The 24,663-nt window shown below is 56.9% G+C and overlaps 9 protein-coding genes and 6 non-coding genes across 15 annotated transcripts; 6 read left to right on the forward strand and 9 right to left on the reverse strand.

Annotated features, from left to right (window-relative positions):
- Positions 1-69: 69 nt before the first annotated feature.
- On the forward strand, positions 70-2,200 carry EHS24_001715 (uncharacterized protein; the record flags this gene model as incomplete). The annotated part of the gene is made up of 6 exons (XM_028617490.1): positions 70-168; positions 831-991; positions 1,165-1,258; positions 1,308-1,512; positions 1,609-1,793; positions 1,940-2,200. The coding sequence occupies 6 exons, from the start codon at positions 70-72 to the stop codon at positions 2,198-2,200; spliced, it is 1,005 nt and encodes a 334-aa protein (XP_028473953.1).
- A 406-nt stretch (positions 2,201-2,606) lies between these two features.
- On the reverse strand, positions 2,607-5,171 carry EHS24_001716 (uncharacterized protein; the record flags this gene model as incomplete). The annotated part of the gene is made up of 7 exons (XM_028617491.1): positions 2,607-2,697; positions 2,847-4,091; positions 4,128-4,177; positions 4,223-4,274; positions 4,313-4,391; positions 4,441-4,472; positions 4,510-5,171. The coding sequence occupies 7 exons, from the start codon at positions 5,169-5,171 to the stop codon at positions 2,607-2,609; spliced, it is 2,211 nt and encodes a 736-aa protein (XP_028473954.1).
- Positions 5,172-7,405: 2,234 nt separating this feature from the next.
- On the forward strand, positions 7,406-7,526 carry EHS24_001717. Its single transcript has one exon. It is a non-coding gene; the product is annotated as a tRNA-Leu (tRNA).
- Positions 7,527-8,623: 1,097 nt separating this feature from the next.
- EHS24_001718 lies at positions 8,624-8,709 on the reverse strand. The gene has a single exon. It is a non-coding gene; the product is annotated as a tRNA-Met (tRNA).
- Positions 8,710-9,866: 1,157 nt separating this feature from the next.
- On the forward strand, positions 9,867-9,946 carry EHS24_001719. Its single transcript has one exon. It is a non-coding gene; the product is annotated as a tRNA-Asp (tRNA).
- A 450-nt stretch (positions 9,947-10,396) lies between these two features.
- EHS24_001720 lies at positions 10,397-10,498 on the reverse strand. Its single transcript has one exon. It is a non-coding gene; the product is annotated as a tRNA-Pro (tRNA).
- Positions 10,499-10,701: 203 nt separating this feature from the next.
- Positions 10,702-13,090, reverse strand: EHS24_001721 (uncharacterized protein; the record flags this gene model as incomplete). The annotated part of the gene is made up of 6 exons (XM_028617492.1): positions 10,702-11,008; positions 11,046-11,414; positions 11,467-11,660; positions 11,701-11,958; positions 12,010-12,414; positions 12,461-13,090. The coding sequence occupies 6 exons, from the start codon at positions 13,088-13,090 to the stop codon at positions 10,702-10,704; spliced, it is 2,163 nt and encodes a 720-aa protein (XP_028473955.1).
- A 786-nt stretch (positions 13,091-13,876) lies between these two features.
- EHS24_001722 (uncharacterized protein) lies at positions 13,877-15,098 on the reverse strand (the record flags this gene model as incomplete). The annotated part of the gene is made up of 3 exons (XM_028617493.1): positions 13,877-14,621; positions 14,670-14,815; positions 14,868-15,098. 3 exons carry the CDS (start codon positions 15,096-15,098, stop codon positions 13,877-13,879), a joined length of 1,122 nt encoding a protein of 373 aa, XP_028473956.1.
- A 1,410-nt stretch (positions 15,099-16,508) lies between these two features.
- Positions 16,509-16,866, forward strand: EHS24_001723 (uncharacterized protein; the record flags this gene model as incomplete). The annotated part of the gene is made up of 3 exons (XM_028617494.1): positions 16,509-16,683; positions 16,741-16,760; positions 16,798-16,866. The coding sequence occupies 3 exons, from the start codon at positions 16,509-16,511 to the stop codon at positions 16,864-16,866; spliced, it is 264 nt and encodes an 87-aa protein (XP_028473957.1).
- Positions 16,867-16,965: 99 nt separating this feature from the next.
- Positions 16,966-17,925, reverse strand: EHS24_001724 (uncharacterized protein; the record flags this gene model as incomplete). The annotated part of the gene is made up of 1 exon (XM_028617495.1): positions 16,966-17,925. The coding sequence occupies one exon, from the start codon at positions 17,923-17,925 to the stop codon at positions 16,966-16,968; it is 960 nt and encodes a 319-aa protein (XP_028473958.1).
- Positions 17,926-18,324: 399 nt separating this feature from the next.
- Positions 18,325-18,403, reverse strand: EHS24_001725. Its single transcript has one exon. It is a non-coding gene; the product is annotated as a tRNA-Asp (tRNA).
- A 334-nt stretch (positions 18,404-18,737) lies between these two features.
- EHS24_001726 lies at positions 18,738-18,816 on the reverse strand. The gene has a single exon. It is a non-coding gene; the product is annotated as a tRNA-Asp (tRNA).
- Positions 18,817-19,024: 208 nt separating this feature from the next.
- Positions 19,025-20,748, reverse strand: EHS24_001727 (uncharacterized protein; the record flags this gene model as incomplete). Its single annotated transcript, XM_028617496.1, has 2 exons — positions 19,025-20,680; positions 20,728-20,748. 2 exons carry the CDS (start codon positions 20,746-20,748, stop codon positions 19,025-19,027), a joined length of 1,677 nt encoding a protein of 558 aa, XP_028473959.1.
- A 988-nt stretch (positions 20,749-21,736) lies between these two features.
- On the forward strand, positions 21,737-22,868 carry EHS24_001728 (uncharacterized protein; the record flags this gene model as incomplete). The annotated part of the gene is made up of 3 exons (XM_028617497.1): positions 21,737-22,072; positions 22,156-22,429; positions 22,483-22,868. The coding sequence occupies 3 exons, from the start codon at positions 21,737-21,739 to the stop codon at positions 22,866-22,868; spliced, it is 996 nt and encodes a 331-aa protein (XP_028473960.1).
- A 285-nt stretch (positions 22,869-23,153) lies between these two features.
- On the forward strand, positions 23,154-24,468 carry EHS24_001729 (uncharacterized protein; the record flags this gene model as incomplete). Its single annotated transcript, XM_028617498.1, has 6 exons — positions 23,154-23,256; positions 23,338-23,555; positions 23,620-23,854; positions 23,915-24,102; positions 24,144-24,204; positions 24,284-24,468. The coding sequence occupies 6 exons, from the start codon at positions 23,154-23,156 to the stop codon at positions 24,466-24,468; spliced, it is 990 nt and encodes a 329-aa protein (XP_028473961.1).
- Between the last annotated feature and the right edge of the window lie 195 nt (positions 24,469-24,663).

A 24,663-nucleotide genomic window follows, 5' to 3' on the forward strand; every position in this document is an offset into this window, starting at 1 on the left:
TAGCACACACCTTTTGCCCCACATCGTTTCAACAACACACCTCTCACATCTACTCCACTGCTCCACAACATGAAGTGGTTCGCCTTTCGCGACAGGGGGCCGACCTCTTACCCCCAACGAGTATTCTGGTCCTACCTTCCCGACTGGATCATCACAATCGCTCTTTGGGTGAGTCCATATCCCTCTTGAATTGGCCGCGGGAGGGAAGACACAACAACAAGCGGGAGAGCCCCAGCTCCGCGAGCGAAAACCAGAACGTGCACGCCCAAAATTTACCATCCAGCTGGTGGTGGCGAGGCAGAGGCATATACCGGTGGTGTGCTCGGCCCCGGCGGTGCTTGCATCTTGGAAAGCCTCACACGAGGGGTCACACGAGCTGGCTGGATTCAGCGGATTCAGTGGCAGACCCCCGCATTCGTGCCCCCAAGACCACTCCCCCTGGTCCCCCGGCGGTGCTGGCCCCAACTGGTTCTATTTTGAAGCCATCCGTTGGTGTGACAGCACGACGCACAGCACGTTGCTTGCTACCAGCGAGTACAACCTCGCGCCAAGCCCATCGCCAGGGGCGACGTGCAGGGAGAGGCGAAACGCAACCTCCACCAGAGGTTGACCTCCACCCTCGCGTCCAGACCTGTTTGGCCGCGCGTCGCTCGCAAGTCCGCGGCCGTATAGCAGACGCTGGGGACGCTGGGGGATGGGTTCATCATGCCTTGCAAACACCTTCCTTCTCTTACACGTTCACTTCGTCTTGTCATGCTGTGCCAATGGGCGGTGCTCGCTACCTCTACTGTCGAGTTCCGGAATTGCTTTCTTCTAACACTTCCCTGCAGGGCCTGTTCTACCTGGTGGACAAGATCGACGGATACCGCCGCCTCTTTGATGTAAACGACACATCTCTCGCACACCCATACCGCCTGCATGAGCGAGTCCCCGTGTGGCTCTTGGCAGTGGTCACAGGTCTGGGACCGGCAATCATCATTGTGCTGTTGGCGTAAGTACCCTCCTTTCAAAGCACTGAAGAATGGCGCTGGGCAGTGGCGCAGTGGACAAGCGGTGTCTGACCCATGCCACACATGACGCACCCACAATGCCTTGTCGAGATCTATCCCACGCCCACCTCCATGCCAAGACTACCGGATGAAAGTATGGAAGCTGATGTAACAGGGCCATGCGTCGGTCATTCTGGGACGCGCACAACGGCCTCCTCGGCCTCGTCCTGGCCCTTGGACTGAGCGTTACCTTTACAGACGTTCTGAAGGTGAGTACGGTAAGGGGGTTGTCGACTACTACGTGATGCTGATGGGTAGATCGCCGCTGGCCGCCCTCGACCTGACTTGTTTGGCCGCTGCCAACTGCCGGAGAGTTATCAGTCAAACCCCGTCCATGGTCTCACCAGCTGGAGGGAATGCACCGAGACCAGCTTGCTCAAGGATGGCTTCCGTTCGTTCCCTTCGGGCCACTCTAGTTTTGCGTGGACGGGCATGTGGTACTTGGTTCTGTACCTGGCAGCCAGTGAGTCGCATCGCAAACAACGAGGGATTCTTGTGTTACAAAGCACGACAACCTCACACTAGTCCACCGTCTCGACTGCCACTGACGCCACTGCAGAGTTTCGCATCACCAACCAGCGCGGCTACACCATCAAGTCGTGGACTCTGCTGCTGCCTCTCTGCTGCGCGTCCCTCATCTCCATCTCCCGCACGATGGATTACCGCCACCATGCAACCGACGTGATAGCTGGTGCCATCATTGGTATCCTGGCTGGATGGTGGGGATACAGGCAGTACTACCCTGTGAGTCGCTTTGAAAGGACAAAGCATGGCAAGGCCCTATGCGGGAGGAGGCCACTGCTATCGGAGCAGAGCTGTACTCTGCAAAGTCTCCACCAACTGCTCAAACAGCCCACTCTTTCCAGCCAACAGCACACTAACCAGCACAGCCCCTCGCAGCCCCTTCTTCCTGGCGCCCTTACGCACCGCGTATTCCGCCCGACGAGGGTCCTCTCCCGCTGCACGAGATGTCTACAGGCGGCACCGCTGCAGGCGAGCGCGTGCCATTGAGTGGTGCCGGCGCGGTACCTGGTGCCACTCCCCCCGGCACAGTGGGCACGAATCACGGCCACAACGTCGCGTTTGCGAATAACGGCAATGCCCAGGCGTATACGTCCTACCCGCCTCCTTCGCACCAGGCATCGGTCTAGACCTAGGTATGGCCAAAAGCCATGCGGTCTGAGACTTGAGACAGCGCGCTCACGCTGTGCGTTACGTACGACCCGCACGACCCTTCTACGTATACGGCCCTTGTAGCTTACCCACCGTGCTCCCCTAACCCCTACACATGTGGTGGTGGGACCAGTCTTGTTAATGATCTCCGCTCGATATAGATATACGATGTATGCCTCCGTCTGATCGTTCGTTCGCTTCGGTTATAAACCATAATTGGCATCCTACTAAGTATACATGAACGCGCTTCGAGTGTCCATTGAGAGAAAGGGGGGTAGGTGGGTGGACCGGGGAGGGTCCAAGGAAGGGTATCGCGAAAGAGCCACAGGTCCTTGGAACGTGGACCGTTTCTTCTTTGTGTTCTCACGTCTCTAGTAATGAGAATTAGGGAGCAGGCGTGATCTGCGCGCGACGTGCCACGGCTGATCCGGTACAGAGTTCGGTGGGGACGGATGCGGCAGTGGCGTTGTACGCGCTGTGGAAATGTCAGTACGTTGTTTATCCATCAATGGTGGAGGAGCCAAACTGGGTGCAGGGGTACAACACAACCGGCACCCATGATCGCACCCCCCCTTCGCTGCCATTGCGAGCTCGATCGCTTGTGCGACCTCACGCGGTACTCACTTTGGATAAGGACATCCGGCCACGGTGGTGTAGGCCAGCTTTGTGTCTTGGGCATTGTACCATCCATTACCCTCGGCGCTGAACGTGGGGCTGGCCATGGGCAGGGTCGTTGGCTGTGCGGTACGCGTAAACGTCGGGAGCATGGCGATCTCGGCAGAGTTCAATGAGGGACCCATCGACGTAGGTGGCCACGCGCCATAGCTCGACACCTGGGCAGGGATGATGGTCGCGGACGTGGCGGCGCCAGTGGCCGTGACTGGGAACGTGCCGTTGAACTCGGCACAGCCAGTGCAGTATCCGTTGGCTTTACACCATCCGCCGGCGACGCGCGGGTCCTTCGGGATCCAGCCTTGCTGCAGCCCCAGCTGGTAGTGCCATTGCGGGGCAGATGGGTATCCGAGCACGGTCGAGTTTCCAATCTTCCACGTCCAGAAGAACCAGTTTTGGAGCGAGTCCATCTGGCCCACAGCGTAATTGTACAGTCCTTGCTTCATGGTGTCGTTGTAGTTCATCCACTGGTCAAAGTCGGCGCACGATCCGTACGCCGTCGCGTAGTTTGGGGTGGTGCCGACGCCGTTGACCCAGAGACCGCAGTCGTTGATGGCCAACGACCACTCGCCACCGACGACAATACCGTAGCCCGACTGGGTGTCGTTGGTGCCGCCGCCCCAGCCGCATCCGTTGGCAATCTGCCACTCCCAGCCGTAGTTGTTCTGCACGGTCGGGAAAGCCTGGTACGGGTGTTGGTCGAGTGCGAGACGGTCCGCGCCGGAGAGGAACGAGTCCCAGGCTGCGATGCCGAGGAATCCCTCGTGAATGGCGATAATAGGTCCATTGACAGAACCGATGCCCGTGATCTCGCGGATCATCTCGTAGGCCTGGTAGTAGAAGTTGCCCATGACGGTCTGACCGACGGTGGCGGCCATGACCTCGTTGACGAGACCGATCATCGGAACGACCTGCTTGATGCCGTCCTGAGAGATGAACTCGACCAGAGTGCGCAGGTACTCGAGCGAACGCTCGGCGTTGGCAATGCCCATCACGCCGTACATCCAGTTGACGGAGCCTTGCTTGCCCGAGTGGTTCCAGCCGTTCTGGGATCCAGGGAGGGCGTGGAAGTCGAGCAGGATACGGATACCGTACTTTCGGCACCACTCAATAGCACGCAGGAAGTAGGTCCAGGACGTGCGCTCGAGGTACGGCTCGCCTGCGTTGGTCGCAATCGCCCAGAAGCCCAGAGGAATGCTACAAGTCAGCTGAGGTTCATCCACAACAGCTCACCGGACCCAGTTCAGGCCGGCCGCGGCAATATCAGCAATGTCCTTCTCGGTCTGGTCTTGTCAGCTTGGGGTCTGACGACAGCACACAAAACCCACAATGAACGTGGCGTAGTGCTCCTCCATCTTGGTAGCGAGATCGGCATCCATCCTGCCACCGTCAGCTGCGATTTCGCGATGCTAGCTCACGCCATGGAAAGAGTAAACTCGTCAACGGCCTGGGGCGTCGAGTTCTGGTACTGCTCGTACAGGGAGGGCACGATGAAAGCTGTGGCCAGTTAGAAGCGCGCTTTACTCGAAACCCCAACCGCACTCACGCTCAGTCACGAGCCAGCCACCAAGGTTGACACTGGTTGTCAGTTAGGAATCTCGAGCGAGCAACTCACCCTCGGATAATGTGCTCGCCCCAGACCCATGGCTCGCTGAGCTTGGGCGTAAAGGCCTGGGCCTGGCCGGAGACGCTGTAGGGGTTGTTCGGGTCCTGCTGCCAGAATCCACCAAACGAGTTAGAGTACGTGAACGTCTCGCCGGTGTCGGTGGTGACCGTACTGCCGTCACCGCCTTGGCCGGTGCTGGCCGAGATTGTAGGGTATGGCGAGGTCGACGTCGCTGTCCCGCTCCCACTGGCGCCGGCACCTGCGCCGTCGTTAGACGACGACGAGCCGCTGCTGCTGCCGCTTGACTTGTGTCGCGTGACGCCGACGACGACACCAACGACAATGGCAGCAATGACAATAATGGCAATGGGCACGCCGATGAAGAGCGCACGGCGCTTCTTGGGGTTGGAAGGCACGCAGCCGCCCCCATGAGCGTACGCGCTGTCGCCCCGATGTCCGTGGTGGACGGGAATCTGGTCCTCTTCGACCTTCATGGGTGGCTGTGGAGAGTATCCGCCGTTCGAGTAGCCGCCGTTGTCGCCACCAGCGTGTGAGACGAGATAGGTGTCGCTGTCGTATCGCTCTGCGAGGCCGCCTTGGCGTGGGACGCGGGGGACGCCTGTGACTGAAGCGCTGCCAGACGTGACGCCGAGAGGGAGGCGCTCATCCATCGAGGGCCGTGAGAAGGAGGAGGTGTACGGTGAGGGCGAGAGTTGGATCAACTGTTAGATTGTGGGATCCAGGACGGCAGGACGGCGTGCGTGCGTGTGCGTGTTGAGAATACACACGGGGCGCAATGAGAGGGAGGGATGGGCGGAAGGTAAGACGATTAAGAAATCGAGTTGTTGTTGCGATGCAGGGGCGGGGGACAGTGAGGCAGTGCGGGGTCCGGGATGGCCGGTGCGATAGCGTGTGGGATGGCGCCAAGGCGAGGTCGACACCAGACCAAGTCGAGATATGCGACGAGTGACGAGGGGGCAGCAAGGTGATGGGGGGAGCCGGCCAACAAGGGAAGAGAGTCGCAGAAGGAGGTGAGAAGGAGAGGGATCGAGGGAGGATGGAAGGAACGATACAGGAATCGCCGTCGGAATGAAAAGAGACGTTGAGAGGGGAAAAGTGTCCAGAAGAGAGAGAAAACGACGTGGTAGTTGCCGGGTATGGTGTGTCCACGGATGCGGCGGAGGTGTGTTAGACCGGGATGGTGGTGGTACACATGTGGGTCGAGTTTTGAGGGAAGCGGACGTTGTCAGCGCAAGCGTCATAACAAGTCTCTCTCGCGGGTCAGGCAACAGCCGGCAAGAAACAGCACCAGAGCCAAAGACGTGCGCAAGCTTTCCAAGGCTCTCGGCTAAGGCACCGCTGAACACGGCAAGATGAACAACAAAACAGTCCTGTCGCTCTCCGCCTGCGCTGGCCCCCACTGGGAAGGTGCATGGAGCCGAACCTGTGGACCTGGTTGTGCCCATGTCTCTCCCATGGGTTCGTACATCATATATGATGCAATGAAGCGCAGCAGGGTTCCACATCAAGAAATGTCCGCGCTCCACCTCCGATGGCGTGCGGGGGCAGTACATGAGCCAAGCAATCGCACTCACCTCATCACCGTTGTCATACGGCTGCTGGCTGTACACAGGTGGTCGGCGCGGCATCGTCGTGTCGATGCTGGTGTGTAGTGTGCGGTGGGATTATGGGGAGAGAAACAAGTTTAAGGTGAGCTGGGTCTTGGCAGCCTAGGGTGATCGTTGGATCAAAAACAGGGTTCTGTAGGTGTTTGGGCCGCCGAGAAGCCAGCGGGAGACGGCGCAGTCTAGCTTCTATCGGTTTAGCTCTTGTTTTTGTTGCTCTGAGGAAAGCTGTGAACTGAGAGAGAGGACGCGAATGAATTACCATGTTTACGTCGCGGGGGTCGCGTCCGATTCTCGCGTGAGCACGGATCGCGTCCGTTGCCAGTGGTGGCGGCCATGCGATGCCATGAATTGTCAGCAAGTGGCTTGCCCGTTGAAAGCAAGGTTGTTTACTTCGATTTGGCATCCAACAGAACCCTGAACTGGTCATCTCAGGCGGGTCAGCCAACATCATGCTTCCCCTTGTCCCCGCAGTCACACATGTTTGGTTCCACCCATGCAACGACAGACGTAGGTACGCAGCATACCTTGACAACTACAGTATGCACTCTTGTAAGTAACGCTGCCTTGAACGAAAAGGGTTTGGTCGGCGAACTGCACTGGGTTATTCACAAGACAGAGGCACAGCACAGGACAAAGTCAATGCGCGACAACGCCAGGATTACGATGCTTTGCCGCAATCTCGGTCCGCGTTTCTCATGACCTGCTCGGTGGAGTTGAGGTTAAACGTCCTGGTCAGAGGATCAGAGGAGTGGTTGCCTGGCTGATTGTGATTGGAAGAGAGAACCAAAATCGCCATTTCTCTTGCTCTGATGGATCGCCGTGGTCCAAGCATCCAAGGGATTCGACGAGGCGGGGGCTGACATCACAATGGCCCTGCTCGTCGTGGCACTTTGGTCTCATCGTCCCTCTTCACTTCCATTGAACCCTTCCAACTGCCACCCACATATCTTTCCTGGTCGCCCGTGGCACATTCTGTTGGTGGGCTATAAGAGAATACATGTTCAACGCTCTCCTCACACGTCTGCCTTGCCTCCTCTGCCGCATCGCGAGCCTGAATAGATGGAGGGCGTCAGGTTGGTCGTAGAGAGGAATGTAGAGTAGACACTGGACAACGTGACCGCGGTGATCGACATGCAACGCCTGAGATGAGCAATAATACATCAAATCGTCGACAAAAGCCGCTGCCTTCACTGCATCTCAACTTGTCTCTCCAAACGTTCTTGAGGATCCCTAACACCCAGCATTCACAAGCATGCATGGTTTTGTCGATTCCGTGAGCAGCTATACCCAAGTGGTTACGGGGTGCCACTCAAGAAACTTTCTCTTCTGAGCTTCTTCCAGCGATTGCTGGAGTCTTGGCATGCATATGCATCCTGGGTTCGAACCCCAGTGGCTGCAAAACCCTTCTTTTGCATCTCCTGTGCATGCATCTGCGCTTTCTTGAGCTGTCGTGAAGCGAGAAACGCCAGAATGGTTGGATGAAGTTGGAGGAGTGACGGAGGGCGCAGTGGTGTTTTCGGTGAATTTGTGGCGCACTTTTCGCCCGGTTCCGATGATGGATGTGTGCTACTTGCCATGCACTACTTTTCGGTAAGAGCAGGGTGATCTTGGAGAAAGGCGGAGGCTCGGGATGACGTGAAGCTAGTTACCTGGGAGTACGCAGACGATGTTCAGCATCTAACACCCAGCTTGAAGACGGCGCCTGTGAGTGTCTTTTTCAATCTCTCGGTTACGCGTCCACGCCAACAACACGGCCAGATGTTGCCGGCTTGATGTCCGTTGGGATTGACCTGGGCAGTGCATTTCTCTGAGCTGCTTGGACGGATGGTCGTTGTTGTACACGTATGTAGACAGACTGCGGTCTCTGCGGCCCGACACGTTCAGCCACTTCATCAGAGAGTCTCAAATCTGTCATCGACAGGTGCAGGCCCTACATAGCATTGCTTGGTCTTTGCCACCCGTGCATCTCGGAGTTGTCTGTATGCATTGCTACGCAAGCATTCTGGCCACGGTGCTGATTACAGTGGGCCGTTACCGCTGGGTCCAGTCCGGCGTCCTGCGTCGAAGATGAAGTTGGCATCCGCCTCGATCTTACATTCAAGGATGTCCTGCACGCTGGTGGTTCCGGAGACTCCGAAGGCTCTCCAGGCTCTCTTTTGCGCTCACCGCAGGGACAAGGGGAAGTAAGGTGACCTCGGACCCGGGCCAGTTTACGTCAATACCAAGTTGGTTGTGTTGTGGAGAGAGTTCTTAGGACCTATATTGGGACCAATACACACCACCAGCGTGCAAACGAGGAGCCTATGCTTCATCACTGCATGTGAACCCGGAGCGCAACATTAAGGACGTATTGGGGAGCAAAACGGTGAAAAAGAAGTCGCCGCTCAGTCACGCCACTATCAAATCGACTAACCTCCGGATCCCCTGCGACGTCGTCTTGCCTCCTCATCTCCAACCAACACCTACCACCTCACAAGAAGCAAAAACAGAAGAACTATCGCCACCTCGTTTCGATCGAGGGATCTCCAGGTTATCACAACAGAAGTATGAGCCTGGCGCTTTCCCACTAAGCCATAGCGATTATTGATGTTTGCATACCTGTCTCAGGGACATGGCACTTTACGAATGTCTTGCATCTGGGACGGGACTACCCAGCTGTTCTGTGGGACATGAAGCAGTCTCATGCCGTATGAGAGCACTCTTTAGGAAGACACTGCAAGTCCCTTGCCCACCTGCACTTTCGTGAAATTCTTGAGAGCGCATCGTCGGATAGATGTGGCGGTAGAAAATAAACAAAACTCCGCAGAAAATCGCCCGATGCACTGTACAACCTTCTCCGTCCTCTTCAACACACCCCTGCACACCCTCTGCATCCCAACATCATCTCAGAACGTGAAGGACATGCACAGAAGGCCAAAAATGGAGATACGGCGAATCGAACGCCGGTTACAGACAGATCGCCGCTCTCGAGGTGACCGAGAGGTGGATGCGAAGTCTGTGTCTTACCACTAGACGATATCCCCGTTTTGAGGATAGTGGACTGGCGGTTTACCCGCGGATGGGGTTTTAAAGGGTTCCAGATGAGCAGGTCTTTAGAATGGGCGGCCTCCGTGAGTGCTGGTGGATGCCTGGAGGTTGAATCTCCGACAGCCTAACTTAACAGCAACAGGAAGGGTGGTTGTGGACAAGCAGGAATTGTGATGTTTGATATTGTGCGATAGGCAATGTACTAGTTGCTGGAAGGGAGAGTAGCTTTCCATGATCCAAGCTGGCAATGGAGAGGAGAAGTCCGTCGAGGGGGGACCCATTATATCTCCTGTGTGGCGTCGCTCGGGCTCGCCATCTGTTTCCCCGGCGCCCAGTGCGTACCTCGCTGTACTTCGGTCCAGCGGCATCTCCGCAGGCCTAGTTCCCACCCACAATGGATACACCGGCATGTATACCTACTTTGCAATTTGTATTGAAGAAGTGGAAAACGATGTCAGGTCCAAGTCACACGGCCACACGGAGACAGTGGCCTGACGGTTTTCAGGAGACTCGATACACCCAACTTTTGATCCCCGGTGAACTTGTGTCAGCAATCCGTTATTGGTCCTCTTGGACTCCAGGAAGACGTAGTAGATACTGGAGATGCTACACCTGCACCTCTTTTGTCCCAGGGGCCAGATACAGAGAAGTTATGGCCCGAAGAAGAGTGGGGCCGAAACCGCCGCCAACGCCAAAGACATCAACATCGCCTTCTTGATCGTATAACGGTTAGTATGCTCGCTTGTCACTGCAACTCGCGGGAGATCGGAGTTCGATTCTCCGTCAGGAAGTACCTGCTATTCTAGGCCTCCAGGGCCTTCATCTTTTGCTTCTGAGGATAGGTAGGAAGACGTTTTGTCGGTTGGAGTTGGCGGAGGACGATGTTGATTGAAATTCGCCGACCGGAAATTAGTGTCATTTTTCGCCGCCCCCCCCTCCCCCCCTCCCCACTAAGCGAGCCCGCGCTGTACACTCAGCTCAGGTATAGGAGGACAGCCTCACATGCATGTGATATAGGCGCCGTCGTTGTTATTGAAGAGGGGTTGTTGCAGATACATAGCAAACACGACGCAGTGTGGCGGGGGGCGAAATCGCGGCACGGAAGCAAATTTCCCGCTAGCGCGCTTGTGCCACAGCAACCCCCCGCTCAGTCCGCCATCTCCTCCGACCTCTACATCTTCATCTGCCCTCTCTTCCAACCACTTCTAAAGCAAAAGGAGCATGCACAGGAGGCAAAAGAAGGCCCTCGCCGGGATTTGAACCCAGGACCACTTCCATAGCAAGTAGGATTAGAGATCCAACGGAACCCTAAGAAAGTATGATAGCCACTACACCACGAGAGCAGGTTGACATTGTCTTTCCTGGCATTGTCGCGACGCCTCGCGACTATCTCTGAACGATTGTGGTCTCTTGGGCGCCTTGGACGTGGTGGACGATGAAGCTAGAAGGCCAGCCTGTCACAGAAAAATAGTATGAAATTGGTGATAAGTGCCAGAAGTGAACCTTCTGCATCTAAAGATTATAACTAACATGTGGCCCAGCCTCGCTATGCCTCAGCCATCAAACCTAGGAGGACCTTACGGTACCTTCCTGCTAGACCCCAGGACATTACCTCCAGCCGATCAGCAGCGGCCTGCAGGACGGCGGCCCACGGGAGCCCTGGCAGGCTACCAATTCCTGGCAAAATAAGCCCTGCGTCTCCGGTCTCGACCCAAGCGTCCAACGCAGGAGTTGGAGACCAGGTAATGGGGACAGATGCACTGGGATCGCGTGGTAGACAGAGATCGGAGAACCGGACGCAGGCCCACATACAGAGGGCTGCATCGAACACCCAAACGAGTTCGGTAGGTGTGCTAGAAGTCAGTCGAGTTTTGCAATGGGGAGACTCACTCAAAAGGGAACTGGTTCATGAGTGCACTCAACATGGCGGCATTGGCGAACACATGTCGTGCAGCGGCAGGATTCCCTTTGATCCAACCGCTTATCCGCATGCGCGCGCTTTCCTTAATTTCAGCGCTACCTTTCCCTGCTGCAAGTTTGATTTGGTCGAGGAGATTGGGGTCTGTGAAGTGCAAGTGGGCGTGATAGGCGAGGGCAGCACACGAGACGGCGAGGTGTGTCGGTGCGGGTGAGTTGAGCGTGTGGCGTGCAAGCTGGTCAAGAACCGCCTGGGGATGAATGTCGTACGTGGTTCTAAGGGTGTACTTTCCAGGGGGTGTGCGACCGAACGCCTGGCTCGCCGCTGCCTCGAGACAAAGTCTGTCGTCAGCTTTTGCACCTAGTAGGTTACGCTCACCTGTACATGGCGTACGCAATACAGCTAAACCCAATATCGTCCAATGGTTGAAGAATAGTTCCCTTCTCAAGCAGCACAGCCATGGTTTGGGCAAACAGTGGCTGGGCGGGACGAGGATCCGGTGCCACAGTTGGCAGTGGCGCCTTGACATCCGACATGGAAATCGCAGCAGGCGTCCCAAACATGCACGCCATTTGAGCATCAAATAGCTGATATGATTCAGCGAAGCCCAGAATAAAATGTACCCACGAAGATGCACCAGCCCAGCCTGCGTCGCCTGTGATCCATCTTCAGGGCCCTGCCAATGTCGTCTGGGGTGACACTCGACGTCCCAACCTGGTCCACCACTGAAACCTGCGAATCGAGCAAGTTCATTCCCTTGCACGATGCCACCAGTTGAGCTCGGGTAGTCTCAGCTTGCTGCAGAAGCTTTGGCGATCCACTGTACAGTCCATAAACAGCTTGCAGGAGCGAAGATTGGACAACCCCGAGCTCGTACACGAAGCGCTGGTCATGTTCGCACTGCAGTCAGCATAGAGGACAACATGTACTGCTCACAATGAACAATATTTCTCTTCTGGCCATCTCGGCGAGTGGAGCAGCAAGTCGTTCTAAACCATCCCGTGCGTACACCGATCCCACAGCCGCCATGGCTTTGAGTAGCAGAGGCGCTGCCTTGTCGGTCATAAACCTGCCACTAGGGGAATCGACGATCGGCAGCCATGTCGCGAAATGGGCTAGGTAGAGGTTGACGCATGAGGTGAGCACAGTCTCGGAGGGCAAGTTCCGAAGGTCGGGTGGTGACCACATTGGACGGTGTGCGTGGGTGGCGAGCGTGTGCATCATGAGCCTTGCCGTGGGTTTGACAGTCCTCCCTGGAGGAGCGATAAAATCAAGACCATGCCCTGACGTGTGGGGCAGATGGGCACCAACGCCTGGCGTGTGGGAGTGGTACACCTGTGGCTGCGATTGTTATTAGCGTGCCACAACATTAAAACAAGGGACCTACCCAGGAACCACCATCCACCTGCGAGTGATGGAACTGCGGGTGGTTGCCTGCACCACCCACCTCTTCAGGAAAGACAGCCATCATCAGGCCATCGTGTCGCACAGGCAATCGTCCCGGACTCGATGACCGAGCAGCGATAGGGCCAAGGATGTCTACGTTCAAGTCTGCAAAACCCCAGTCCAAGTTGGTGGCCAGTGGCGACACGAACTGGGCGCTGGGCTGATCCGGTTTTGTCACGGACAGTAAAAACTCTGTCAACCAGGGCTGCTCTGTCGGTGTAGGGGAATATTCAGGCCATGCAGCTCCTGTCCTGATCAATGGGCTGGCAGAGAGATTGGACTCGTTGTCCATGGGTTGCAGCCCGTCCGGGGCAAACTCGGGTGGGTTGCCAGTCCCCGGTGCGGTGTCCCCATCTCGGGCCGAGTCGCCGGGCAGTTGGTGGGCCTGGGCCTGGTAAGGTGTGCGGACTTGACCATCCATTCCCATGAAGCTTGACCCTTGACCCACTGGGGCATAGGACGCGGACCCCGCGATGAGTTGTGGTGTGTCTGATGGGGATGTCGAGTTGGTGGATGTTGACGAGGACACGACCGTAGGTGCGACAATGTAGGGCTGGCTCCGGGCCTCCATCTCCAAGTGGCGATATCGACATGGTCGTGACTGCTCTCGACAACGCGAGCACACACGCGGTGGTACACCGTCACATGATACACGCTGGTCAACACACGCAATACTCGGAGGTCATTAGCGAGGCCCCAAAACACGCTCCCACCATGCTGCTCTTCGAGGACGTCCAGCGGTTCCGGCGCGCTCACCGTGCGTCTGCACGAGGTGGCGGTTCAGCACGTCACTAGGAGTCAGCCAAACATGTGCGGGCCTGTGATCCCCCACCTTCTTGAATACTGTTTGTGACATATATGGCAGCGATAGTTGAGATCTCCCGAGTCTGAAGAGATCAGTTGTCAAAATAGCAGTCACTTCCTTACGGGATTTCTGGTGGCGTTCCAAGTGGTCGAGACGCTTGTACGCCTTGGTACACCCAGGCCACGGACACGCATGAGGTTGTGCGACCTCCTGCACTGCTGTTTGGGCCATTTTGCGAAGGCAAGTCAGCAAAACATGAGGTGAATGAACGATAATGAAGATGACACAGAGGTCGCGGATATGCGGTAGACATCCAACTGCCGCCGCCTACCTGTTGGACAGTCAGGAAGACGATGAGGCACGCACAAGGAGCAGCGATTGTCAACAAAGGGTTTTTTGCCAAGCCCACCCACGGACTGCTCGGCACCGTTCCCGGCATGCTCGGCACATATGCCTCGCCAAAAGCCGCATATAGTGCGCAGCAGAGTCCCCACGAGGCACTACTGGAGCATGTCATAAATCACTAACATATTGTCCACAACGATACAACTTCTAAGCCGCAGCCTGCAGACCCTCCAGGAACTCCTTGCTCTCAGTCTCCTTGCCGTTGAAGAACTTCAGGGCCATGGCGAGGCGGTCGCGAGTGGCAGGGTCCGCTTCGTTGTACTGGTCCACCACGCCAGGCGCGGTGTAGTCCACGTCTGTGGAGGCCATGGTCCACTTGTCGGCAGGAACGCTGCTTGCCGGGTCGACCTTGAGGAGAGCCTGCATCCTGGCGTCCGACGGCTTGCCAGGTGCCCAGACGTGCCACTCGCGCTCCTTGTCTTCGGCCTGCACCTTGAAGGGGACATGCCACATGCCCGGGCGGTACTCAGGAATAGTCGAGTACTCCATCAGGTCGGTAAGGATAGGGGTTCCGACAGTGACGTGGTCGGCACCAAGGTCGGCACAGGCCAGAACATCGCCGGGAACGCAGAACGACGCGGTCTTCATCTGGGGCTGGGGCTTGCCAGTCTCCTTGGCAAGACGGTTGTACGTCTCACGGATATGCATGTGGCGGGCAGCCATTGGCGCCTGGGTCGCGGGGTCGGCAACATCGGGGTAAACACCAGCGACAGAGTGGGCCGGAATCTCGTTGAGGTACATGCTGATGGCGTGCATGCCAGCCTGGGAGGCAGCAATGGCCTGGTGGAGGGAGAAGAGCGCTGTGCCAAGAGTAGGAATGCCCTCCTCCTTGAGGATCTGTGCCGCCTTGATGCCCGCGCTGGTGACTGGGATCTTCACGCAGAAGCGGTCGCTGTATGGGTTAGTCACCTGTATAAACCTGGGAGAGCAGGTTGCTCACCGAGTGATGCCCTCAGCCTCGAAGGACTTGGCGTAGAGGCGGGCATGGCCCACAATGTAGTCGGTGTCGTATGCGTGCGAGGTCGAGGTCTGAGCCAGCACACGACCAGAGATCAAAGGAATCACCTTCTTCGCAATACGCGCCACCTGATCCCAGTCAACTTCAATATCGCTGTGGCGTACGAATGAACAAACGTACACAAACGGCGTACACGTCCTCCCACGACTGTCCCTTGAGCTCCTGGACGGTCTGGTCGACAACATCCCTGTTGCGAGGGTCGATGAGAGACTCGTGGATGAACCCCTGGTTGCTGGTCGCGTCATGAGGGATAAAGGGGAGCGTCTTGATGTAGTCAAAGTCGAAGGTGTCGGCATCGACCTTGACAACTTCCTCGAGCTGCTCAAGCACGGTCTTGACTTTGGCGATCATAGTGAATATGTGTGTGGGGGGAGTGATGGGTATGCTGTTGAGAGGAGTTGGGGGGTGATTGTCACGTCACCCATCCCCCCATTGCTTTATACCTGGCGATCACGAGTTGTGGCCTCCGTGACCGGACTTCAAGCGAACTACAGTGTCGGCACGCTCTGCTCCGACCCGTTCAACAGCACTGCCCATTACTGAAGGCCCAGGAACACCACATTCCCCAGATTCTTTAACAGTTCATGCGACATGTTGCCGCGCGAAGTACCGCTCCCACCCGCTATATACCGGGGAAATGTCGGTCAATTTCGGAGTAGCGGAGGTGCGTGACCGGCGCTGCCCTGGAATTAGTATTGTTTTCTAATAATATGTTAATCACATCCTGATCCTCATACTATACTGTACATGGGTACAGTAAGTACATAATAGACCCACAAAAGGCCGGCCGGTGTTTCCATGCGCTGTAGAGCTGTAGAACCGGCTCCTCCAGGCTCGCTCGCCACCGTCCTGCCCGTCCGGGCGCCATGCCCAAGAATCGCCTCAAACGGCCGCTCGATGCTTTCTCCTCGGCACCTTGCCTGATACGACACCGACACCAACACAGTGAACTGAGCGTTGAACGGCGGCCTGGCCTGTGGCGGCTGAGGCGTCCAATATTAGTGCCACATGCGTGCAGATTAGAGCGCCGGCTTGCCTTAGAGCAGAAACGATCAAAATTCCGGCACGGAGATGCGGTGTGTATGGTTGTACTGTGTACGGTGTGTGAGTTATCAAGACGTGGGGTGGAGCCCAAGTCCGTTGGCCTGCAGTGCAATGGCTTCTGTTCATGAGGGCCGTTAGTGTCAAGCAAGGGGTTTGTTATCCCAATTACAAAGTAGCCTCCTAATGCAGGGACCTGGGCTGGTCTAGAAACGTCGCGATGGGCCATTTTGAAAGGAATCGGTTCCTTAATCGACAGACCCCGCCGACTGAAGAACAAGAGCCGGACGCTAAGAACATTTGGCATCGCACACTTCCTATGACCTTGTCGCCGGCAAGCCCCTGGCTTGACCATGGGATTTTGAGAAGACTGGCACCAGGCAGCGCCATTCCTGGTGTTCTGCGCCGTAACCTTTGCATGCGGTGACTTGACCTTCGGCATGTGAGTGGTCGTTCCTCTGGGGCACCTGCTCTGCCACTAGCAATTGGCCACGAACGCTCGCCAAATGGACTCCTCATCTTTCAGGTCTTTGCAAGCTCTGCTATCGTGGCTCAATGACTTTGTAGCGCGTGCGGACGATGGCACGCTTTGCTTGACTACGTATCAGAAGGTCATCTGCAATCCCGGTGAGCGCACCACCCGTGCTAAACGTGTCTCAATCATTTACGTCGGCCGGATCGTTGGCTCCCCGGCATTTCTCATTCTGCAGCCCGTACATCATGAACGAGCCGTACGGCGGCCTTGGCGGCAAGATAGGCTACATCTTTGGCGGCATGGGCACTATCTCGTTGTTCTACGCCATCTTCTTCGTGCCCGAGCTTGATGGGGTCGACGAGCTGTTTGAACACTTCGACTGGGGATGGCAGTACAACCGCATCGAGACTTGCGGCTATGGTCGCTAAATCGCCCCTCTTGCTGGCGGTGAAGCGTCAGCTGCACGCCCCTTGGAAGAGCCTGACGCCGATGACAAAGTGAGTGACATTGCTGGAGCATGTGCTAACATTTCAGGGCGTTGTCCTGCAGGTCGAAGGCGCGTTGTGTTGGCTGGTGTGGAGAGCAAGCTCGGTTGCCCGTTAGAGGATGGTTTGTAGTCGCATGTTGTCAGTAGAGAAATGTAAAGCTTAAGCGGTTAAGAGCGCACGTTCAGACCCCAAACAACATACAAATATCATTCTATTAGAACACAGTGTAACCGCCGTCCAGGACGACGTCCGAGCCGGCCATGAAGCCCATACCACCCTGGCGGTCTGAGAGCAAGACAGCAACAAACTCGCCGATCTGATCGGCAGTGGCAAACTTGCCGACGGGAGTACGGTTCTCCCAGTCCTTGGCCCAAGCCTTGGCGGTCTCGTCAGGAGGGTTGGCGATCATATCGGTGAGGACGTATCCGGGCGAGATCGAGTTGACGTAAATACCGAGGTGTGACCACTCGCCAGCAAGCGACTTGGACATCATGGTGAGGGCACCCTTGGAGGCATTGTAGGCAGTCTGGCGCTGGGGCGTCATAGCGACGAGGCCAGAGATGGACGAGACAAACAGAATCTGCTTGCCAAGGTTGGCCTTCATGGTGGGCACGTTGAGGGAGTCACCGCCCTTGGCGACATCGATAGGCTGACCGAGCCAGCTGCGAACAAGGCCGCGGGCAAAGTAGAAGGGACCAAAGGTGTTGACGTCGAAGACGTGCTTGAACTCGTCATCGGTGTTCTCGTGGGCATCTTTCCACAGTGTGATGCCTGGACACGTCAGCATACCGACACATTTCAAGACGCAGAGCAACACCGGAGCAAACTCGGCGGGAAGTCGCCCACGGAAACCTTGGAACCACCCAACATGGTTCGGACTACACTCACCTGCATTGGCAACACCAATGTCGGCCTTCTTGCCATAGGCGGCCTCGACGGCCTCGAGCATAGCATCGACATCAGAGCTGCGAGTCACCTCGCACTTGAAAGCCTTGACCTGGACACCATGAGCAGCCGAAAGTTCGGCAGCCCGGGCCGAGGGGTCGGACGAAGTGTAGGTGATGGCCACATCCGCACCGGCCTTGGCGAGCGCGGTGGTGATGGCAAGGCCAATACCGCGGCCACCGCCAGTGACGACGACGAGCTTGCCGGTGTAGTCGATCGAGATAGGCATAGGGACGGTGAGGTGATGGGAGTGAAAGAGACAGCCAGTCCATAAATCGGCCCGAACTTAAGGACGCCGCCGGATATGTGTCCGCGGTAACCAGCGGCTGTTCCCGGGAGTTAACCGGTTCTGCAACGCGGCAAGGAAGCGAGAGAGAGTGGCACCACATCCATCCGCTTTCACCACATCTTTGAATCGTCCTCCAGATGCATGGGCTTTCCTTTTACTTGCAAGGTGTTGCAAACGGACTGGGGATGTACCCGTGACGTCATTGGGTGGCCTAGATGACCTGGCAACTTACCTCCACTTGGAGGAATCACACTGATAGTGACTCGAGGTCCCTGGGGGTAAAAAGCGAGTTGTCAACCTGAGCTGACTTCTCAACCTCGCTGTACGAGGCTCTGTGTACTTCCTGACGGAGAATCGAACTCCGATCTCCCGCGATCTCAATGACAAGCGAGCATACTAACCGTTATACGATCAAGAACCAGATGACAGTCCTCCAGGAGGTGCCGGGCCGATCGGAGACCTCTCTCGAGACCGCCGCTTTGCATGGACAGCGCTCCAAAGGGAACACAGGGAAATAGAGATGGACCTCTTACCCCACAAAAAAGCTGGAATGGGTAGGATAGGTGTGGTGACAAGCAGAGGCGATACAATGGTGAAGACGACAAAAAAGTTGGCGGATGTGGCACTTGAGGCGATCAACTTCACTTTTCGCCGAACCGACTTCCAGGTCACTTTTCGGCTTGTTCTCTAGTCGTCCAACATCGCAAAGACCTCCCCAACACCGCAGAGGGGCTGGATAGGCCAAAAATGAACTTCCTGACGGAGAATCGAACTCCGATCTCCCGCGAGCTGAATGACAAGCGAGCATACTCACCGTTATACGATCAAGAAGGCGATGTCTTCTTTCTGTGGCTGGAATCTCGGGCTGTGAGGCCGCCTGGGGAGTGTTTGGCAGCGACAAAGCGGTCAGACCGAAACATCAGCCGATGCAGAATGTGCCAAACATGTGTGAATAGTGGGTACATCTCAAATCTACCAATCTACGCCAGCCATAAGACTGCTCTAGGGATGACTATGTTTGTCGATATTAAACGTGGTTTTACACGGCAGCGCCCTCACTCTTGCGAGGCACATTATCCGACTCGTACTTCTCGGCCATACGACTGCGAGAACGCAGCCAAGGACCGTACTTGACCAGCACGAAGGGGATTGGGATGAACAGAATAGTGATGAACGCCAAGAGAGAGTTGCCCCAGTCGACGCCGAGGTTGTGGAACAAGGGGCGGGAAACAATGGGCATGGCGGCGCCCATGAGGGAGCGGACAAAGTCGTTGGATGCAAGCGCACTGGCAGCGTAGCGTGGGTACGCAAAAGCGAGGTAGTTGAGGAAGGGCATGAACGACCAACAGTCGGCCAGACCGAAGATGCCAGTGGCGATCGTTGGCGAGACCCACGAGGTGCGGTTGGCGGTCCAGGCGAACCAGAAGAGACAGATCGGGTAGCAGAAGGCACCATAGAGACTCAGCGGAAGGTAGGCCTCTGGAGCAAGCTCGCCCTTGGCTGCCACGAACTTTGGCTCCCAGGAGTAGTAGGACCAGAGGCAGTAGACGACGTAGGAGACCAGGCCACCGACGGTGATAGCCAGGAAGGGAAGGCCTGCCAGTCCAAGGTTCCAGCCGTATCCCTCGGCGAAAACCACTGGGTAGCTCTCGAGGTACGAGTAGAGGATGGCGTACGTGAGACCGACGTAAAGGTTGATGGCGAGAATAATGGGCTCGGTGAGAGTCATGACGATGGGGCGGACGAGGGCTTCCTGCATGACGCTGGCAAACGACTTCTCAGCCTCGGCCAGCTCGGCCTCGGAGCGGAGGAACTCGTTGCCGGTGAGTTTGCGGAGGCGCTGAGCGCGGCGGTAAAGAATGTTGTCGGCAGAGGTCTCCGGAAGACCAACGAAGAGGCAAACGAGACCAGCACCGGACATGATGAGGAGCTCCCAGAAGGCCCAGCGCCAGCCAAACCTAATCACAGCAAAGCCAGAAATGGACGGGGCGAGGGCTGGGGCAACTCCTGCAGCGATACCGTAGATCCCAATGCCGTAGCCAGCTTTTTGGGGAGAGAAAATGTCGGTAATGCTTGCGCCACCGGTCGCGAGAGGCGGGGATCCAACAAACCCAGCAAGGAAGCGAAGGACGCAAAGACCAGCAAAGTTGGTGCTTAGCGCAGTCGGAACCTGGAGAATGCAAAAGATGGCGAGCGAAACGATGTAAGGTGGGTTACGGCCAATCGATGCCACCTCGGAGAGTGGGGCGAGAACAAGCGGGCCGAGGGCGTAGCCAACAACGAACAGCGTCACATTGATTGTGGCAAGCGTGACACTGACGTCAAAGTACTCGGCGGCATCGTAAACCGCGTAGGCGAAGATCGCCGAGCCAACGTAGACCGCAAATGTGTAGAACATGATGACAAAGAGGACCCAGAGCTTTTTGGGCAAGCTCCAGTTCTGCGGGTTGGCAGGGTCGTTGTCTCCGTACCAGGTCACAATGACGGCGTTGGCGGCGAGTGTGGCATGGGGGATTCCGCCCTTCTTGGTCGTCTCGGTTGTGGCAGGGGCATCGGTGTCATCACTGACATTGGTCTGCGCGGTGGTGAGAGGCAGCTGACCGGCGTACTGGGGTGGCACAACAAAGTCGGGCTTCTCCTCCGGGTGGCGGAGCCACTGGTTGCGGGAAACGAGGCGGAGGAAGTCGCCGAGGGACTACCGAGTCAGCTGCTGAACGTCTGCAGGGGAGATTGGTTACTCACTGATTCACGGAGGGTGTCCATGATTGTATTTGGCTAATGTTATTGGGTCGAAGTCGACATCAGTAGATGAGGGAAAACGCCAAGAGGTACAGTGCTCGTCCGTTATATACATCTGTACTGCACATAGCAACATTTTCTTGGACTGCCCGGCCGGAACGCAACCTGAGTAAGAAATGAGGACTGCCGGAACAGAACAGTCAAACTCCGTGTTCTTCGCAACGCGTTAGTCACTGCAAGGGCCGCTTGGCATGCCATGCACCAATCCAACACCAGTTTTCTGTGCTGGGCGGCACATAGACTGGGGGTCAACTTTTTTGTTGGGCAAAAACATTAGGCAGAACGCTCAAAAGTTTATCCCAATTCTTCCAAGATTATCCTACACTTAGGTTTAGCGGAGACGGAGTGAGCTCTCCGTCTGAAAGCAATGGACATGCATGTTTTCCCTGTGGCAGGCGCGGTGCGGTGCTAACGTCCTGGTTCTGGCAGCATGACGTTCGTTGCGGCGTGAGTTAGAAACGGAAGAGTGAAAGAGTTAACACCGGTGTGGCCGGGGGGACCTCCGAAATGACCGAGCCGGTCACTTCACTTTGCTCTCACCAGCATTCACCTTTGCACTCTGGATGTACGCTTGCGCTATGACCACATCCGTGACGATGTAGTCCGTGGTCAGCAACCAAAGTACCGTTTAGCATCAGATACACCAAAGGGCCTTCTTCAGAGGCACTGCACAATCGTTGCATCGTTGCGACAAACCTCTCCGTCCTTGACGTGGTTAGGACGGCACAAGCATGTATGTTATCCACTCTCAGCTTCATCTGGCCTTCAGCAGGGCCTCCAAATAAGCTCCAGGTATTGAGACGGCTGGACGCGACTTGTCTTTGATTCTGTCGGATATCAGAAGCTCGGCGCGTGTCCGGTCGGCTTACCGGCATCTTCCATGGACCCAAAAGGGGGGCCATTTATTTCCGGTTGCCGCGACGTCGGTTTACCTTCTTCACACACCACCACGATGCTCACCCGACAGCTCATCCACACGATTCCACGCGCGTCTAGACAGCATGTGGCTCTTGGGGCCACCCGTACATGGTCCGACTGGCGAGAGACTGGCGGCTCAGTCAAGGAGTTCATTCAAGACATGACGTCTCGCCCACCTACAGTGTCCACCGACGTCATTGACGCTGGCCGCGCTCTGCAACTCCTCCGCACCCTCCCAACGCGTCAAACAGATGTCGCTGCTGGCACCGCTCCTGCCGTCCTTGGCGGCTCTCTCGAGAAGGCTCACCACCTCATCTACTTCCAGCCCCAAGACTGGATGCGTGAGCTCGCAGAGGATGGAACGTCGACAGTAAGTTTGTGGGCGGGAAAGTCCGAATTCCGACCCTCCTATCCCAAGGTGTCGAGTCTGTCCGGCCGTACTGACTCGAACAGGAGTACAATGCACCTGCACCCTACAAGCGTCGCATGTGGGCCGGCGGTGCGTTTGAGTGGTTCCCCGACCGCGGGCTTCCTATTGGCAAGGAGGTCACTCAGACCATCACCGTGCCGGATGTGAGCGAGAAGAGTGGGATGATGTTTGTCAACCAGGTCAGGGAGTACCAGGCCACGGACGCACCCAAGGGCGAGTGGGCCGTCCGTGAGCACCGCACGCACGTCTTCCTTCCGGACGAGGCTGCCCAGACAAAGCCCAAGCCCAAGCCGTCAAGTAAGTGATGCTAATATGCCACGCCGGACGGTTTCGCTGACGGTGGACTCTAGCGGTCGGCATGCCCAAGCCCGACTACACGTTTACATACACGCCTTCCACACCGCTCTTGTTCCGCTACAGTGCATTGACGTTCAACGCCCACAAGATCCACTACGACATCGAGTGGACGCTGAAGAAGGAAGGCCACCCGGATCTCGTCGTCCACGGTCCCCTGACCGCGACGCTCCTGGTGGAACTCGGTGCCGAGGCTGCACTGGACACGGCCACCAACTTTACCCGCTTCGACTACCGTGCCACTTCACCCATGTATGTCGACCGCGATATCACGCTGAACGCGGCCTGGGACACGCGCGGCGAGAAGTTAACTCTGTGGGCGGAGCAGGACGACAAGGTGGGCATGAAGGCGACGGCAGTCTTTGCCCCGGCCGTGCTGTAACATGAAGCTGTGGTATGCATTTATTGCTGGCATGGGCTGTTGTCCGTGTTCTTCCTGGTACTGGGGTTACTCTTTGCGTTGTTTGTAGCATCTACATATCTACAGCTCGACCTGCACCAAGGGAAGCGTTGCCGAGTCCTGAGAGTTGTCCTGTCGCGATCCGGTGTTCGGCATCTCTGGAACTCTGGGCGGTGAATCGGACGAATCCGACCATGACTGACCATCGGCATCTCGTCAACTCTGGATTGGGACGGGACAGTTGCATCCTCATCCTCCCACACCACTATGCTCGCCTCCCTCAAGTCTGGCCCATCGCGTATCACTGGCACGCGCTGTATGTCAACTGCGACTCAGCGCGCGCCCGTCATGCGACGTGCGATGCTGTATGGTGAGTGTACCTCGCTCATCTCCTGTGTGCCCGGCTGCGTCCAGTCGGCGCCTTCGATGCAACATTACTGACACGCCCCAGTCCCCGGCTCCAACCCGCGTATGCTCGAGAAGTCGCTCGCTTCGCCGGCGGACTCGATCAGTTATGACCTTGAAGACGCCGTTTCGCCGTCCGCCAAGCCCGCAGCACGCAAGCTCGTCGCCGAGCTGCTCGACTCGGAGCGCAGACCAAAGGGCGAGGTCATGGCGCGTATCAACGCCGTCGGCACCGGCTTTGAGATTGACGATCTGGACACGGTGGTGAGTGCCCACATCCCTTTCCTAAGCCTCTGGCCTCTGTGCTCCGCTGATGCGATCCCGCTAGCTGCGCACGCGCAACATTGAGGCCGTCGCGCTTCCTAAGACCAACGACCCAGACCAAATCGAGTGGGTCGTCTCGCGTATCGACGCGCTGTGTCCTCCCGAGAAACGCCGCGGCGGCGCCAACCCGCTCCGCATCATCGGTATGATCGAGAGCGCCGAGGCAATGGTCAAGATTGAGCGCATCGCCGCCGCAGGAAAAGGCCATCTCGATGCCCTTCTCTTTGCTGCTGAGGACTGTGGGTAGAACATGGCAGGCGGATAACCGCGGGTGAAAGCAGATGCTGACAACTGCATAGACTGCGCCGACGTCGGAATCGCACGCACCGAGTCCCGCGCCGAGCTCCTGTACCACCGCTCCAAGCTCGTGGTCACCGCCAAGGCATTTGGCCTGGGTGCCATTGACCTCGTGTGCGTCAACTACAAGGACCCCGAGGCGCTGCGTGTCGAGAGCGAGGAGGGACGCAGACTGGGATTTACAGGCAAGGTGGGTCCTCCTCGTCTTCGTCCGAGTCTCTGACCCCGCAGCAAGCGATCCACCCGAACCAGGTGGACGTGATTCAGCGCGCGTACGCGCCGTCCGAGGCATGTAAGTACACGCGGCGGATGTTCACCCCACAGCTAAGAAGCCTCGCAACACGCGGTTTAGCTAGCTGACAGTTCCCCAGCCATCCTCAAGGCTGCCCGAGTCAAGCTCTCGTTCGAGCTCAACGACAAGGCCGGAAAGGGCGCGTACGGCCTTGACGGAGTCATGATCGATGCGCCAATGTACAAGCAGGCTCTCAGCACGATTGCCATGGCTGTCGCGGCTGGTATCCCCATCCCAGAGGTGACGGAGAAGGACGTGCAGTAGGGAAGACGGCTCAAGGGGGGGAGGCGTAAAATGTATTTCATGGTAGTCCATGGGCCACAAGGAACTCGACAACGGTGGTCTGCTTGCAATTGCGTCTGCATTTTGTTCGTTTTGGTATCTGTCTACTTCTATCCGCAGTGCAGTACGTCTTGACTGCTACAAGTTGTCGCCTTCACACTTCTAATCACCTCGTCG

This window comes from Apiotrichum porosum (genome assembly GCF_003942205.1).
Source record: "Apiotrichum porosum strain DSM 27194 chromosome Unknown scaffold_11, whole genome shotgun sequence".
Lineage (NCBI taxonomy): Eukaryota > Fungi > Basidiomycota > Tremellomycetes > Trichosporonales > Trichosporonaceae > Apiotrichum > Apiotrichum porosum.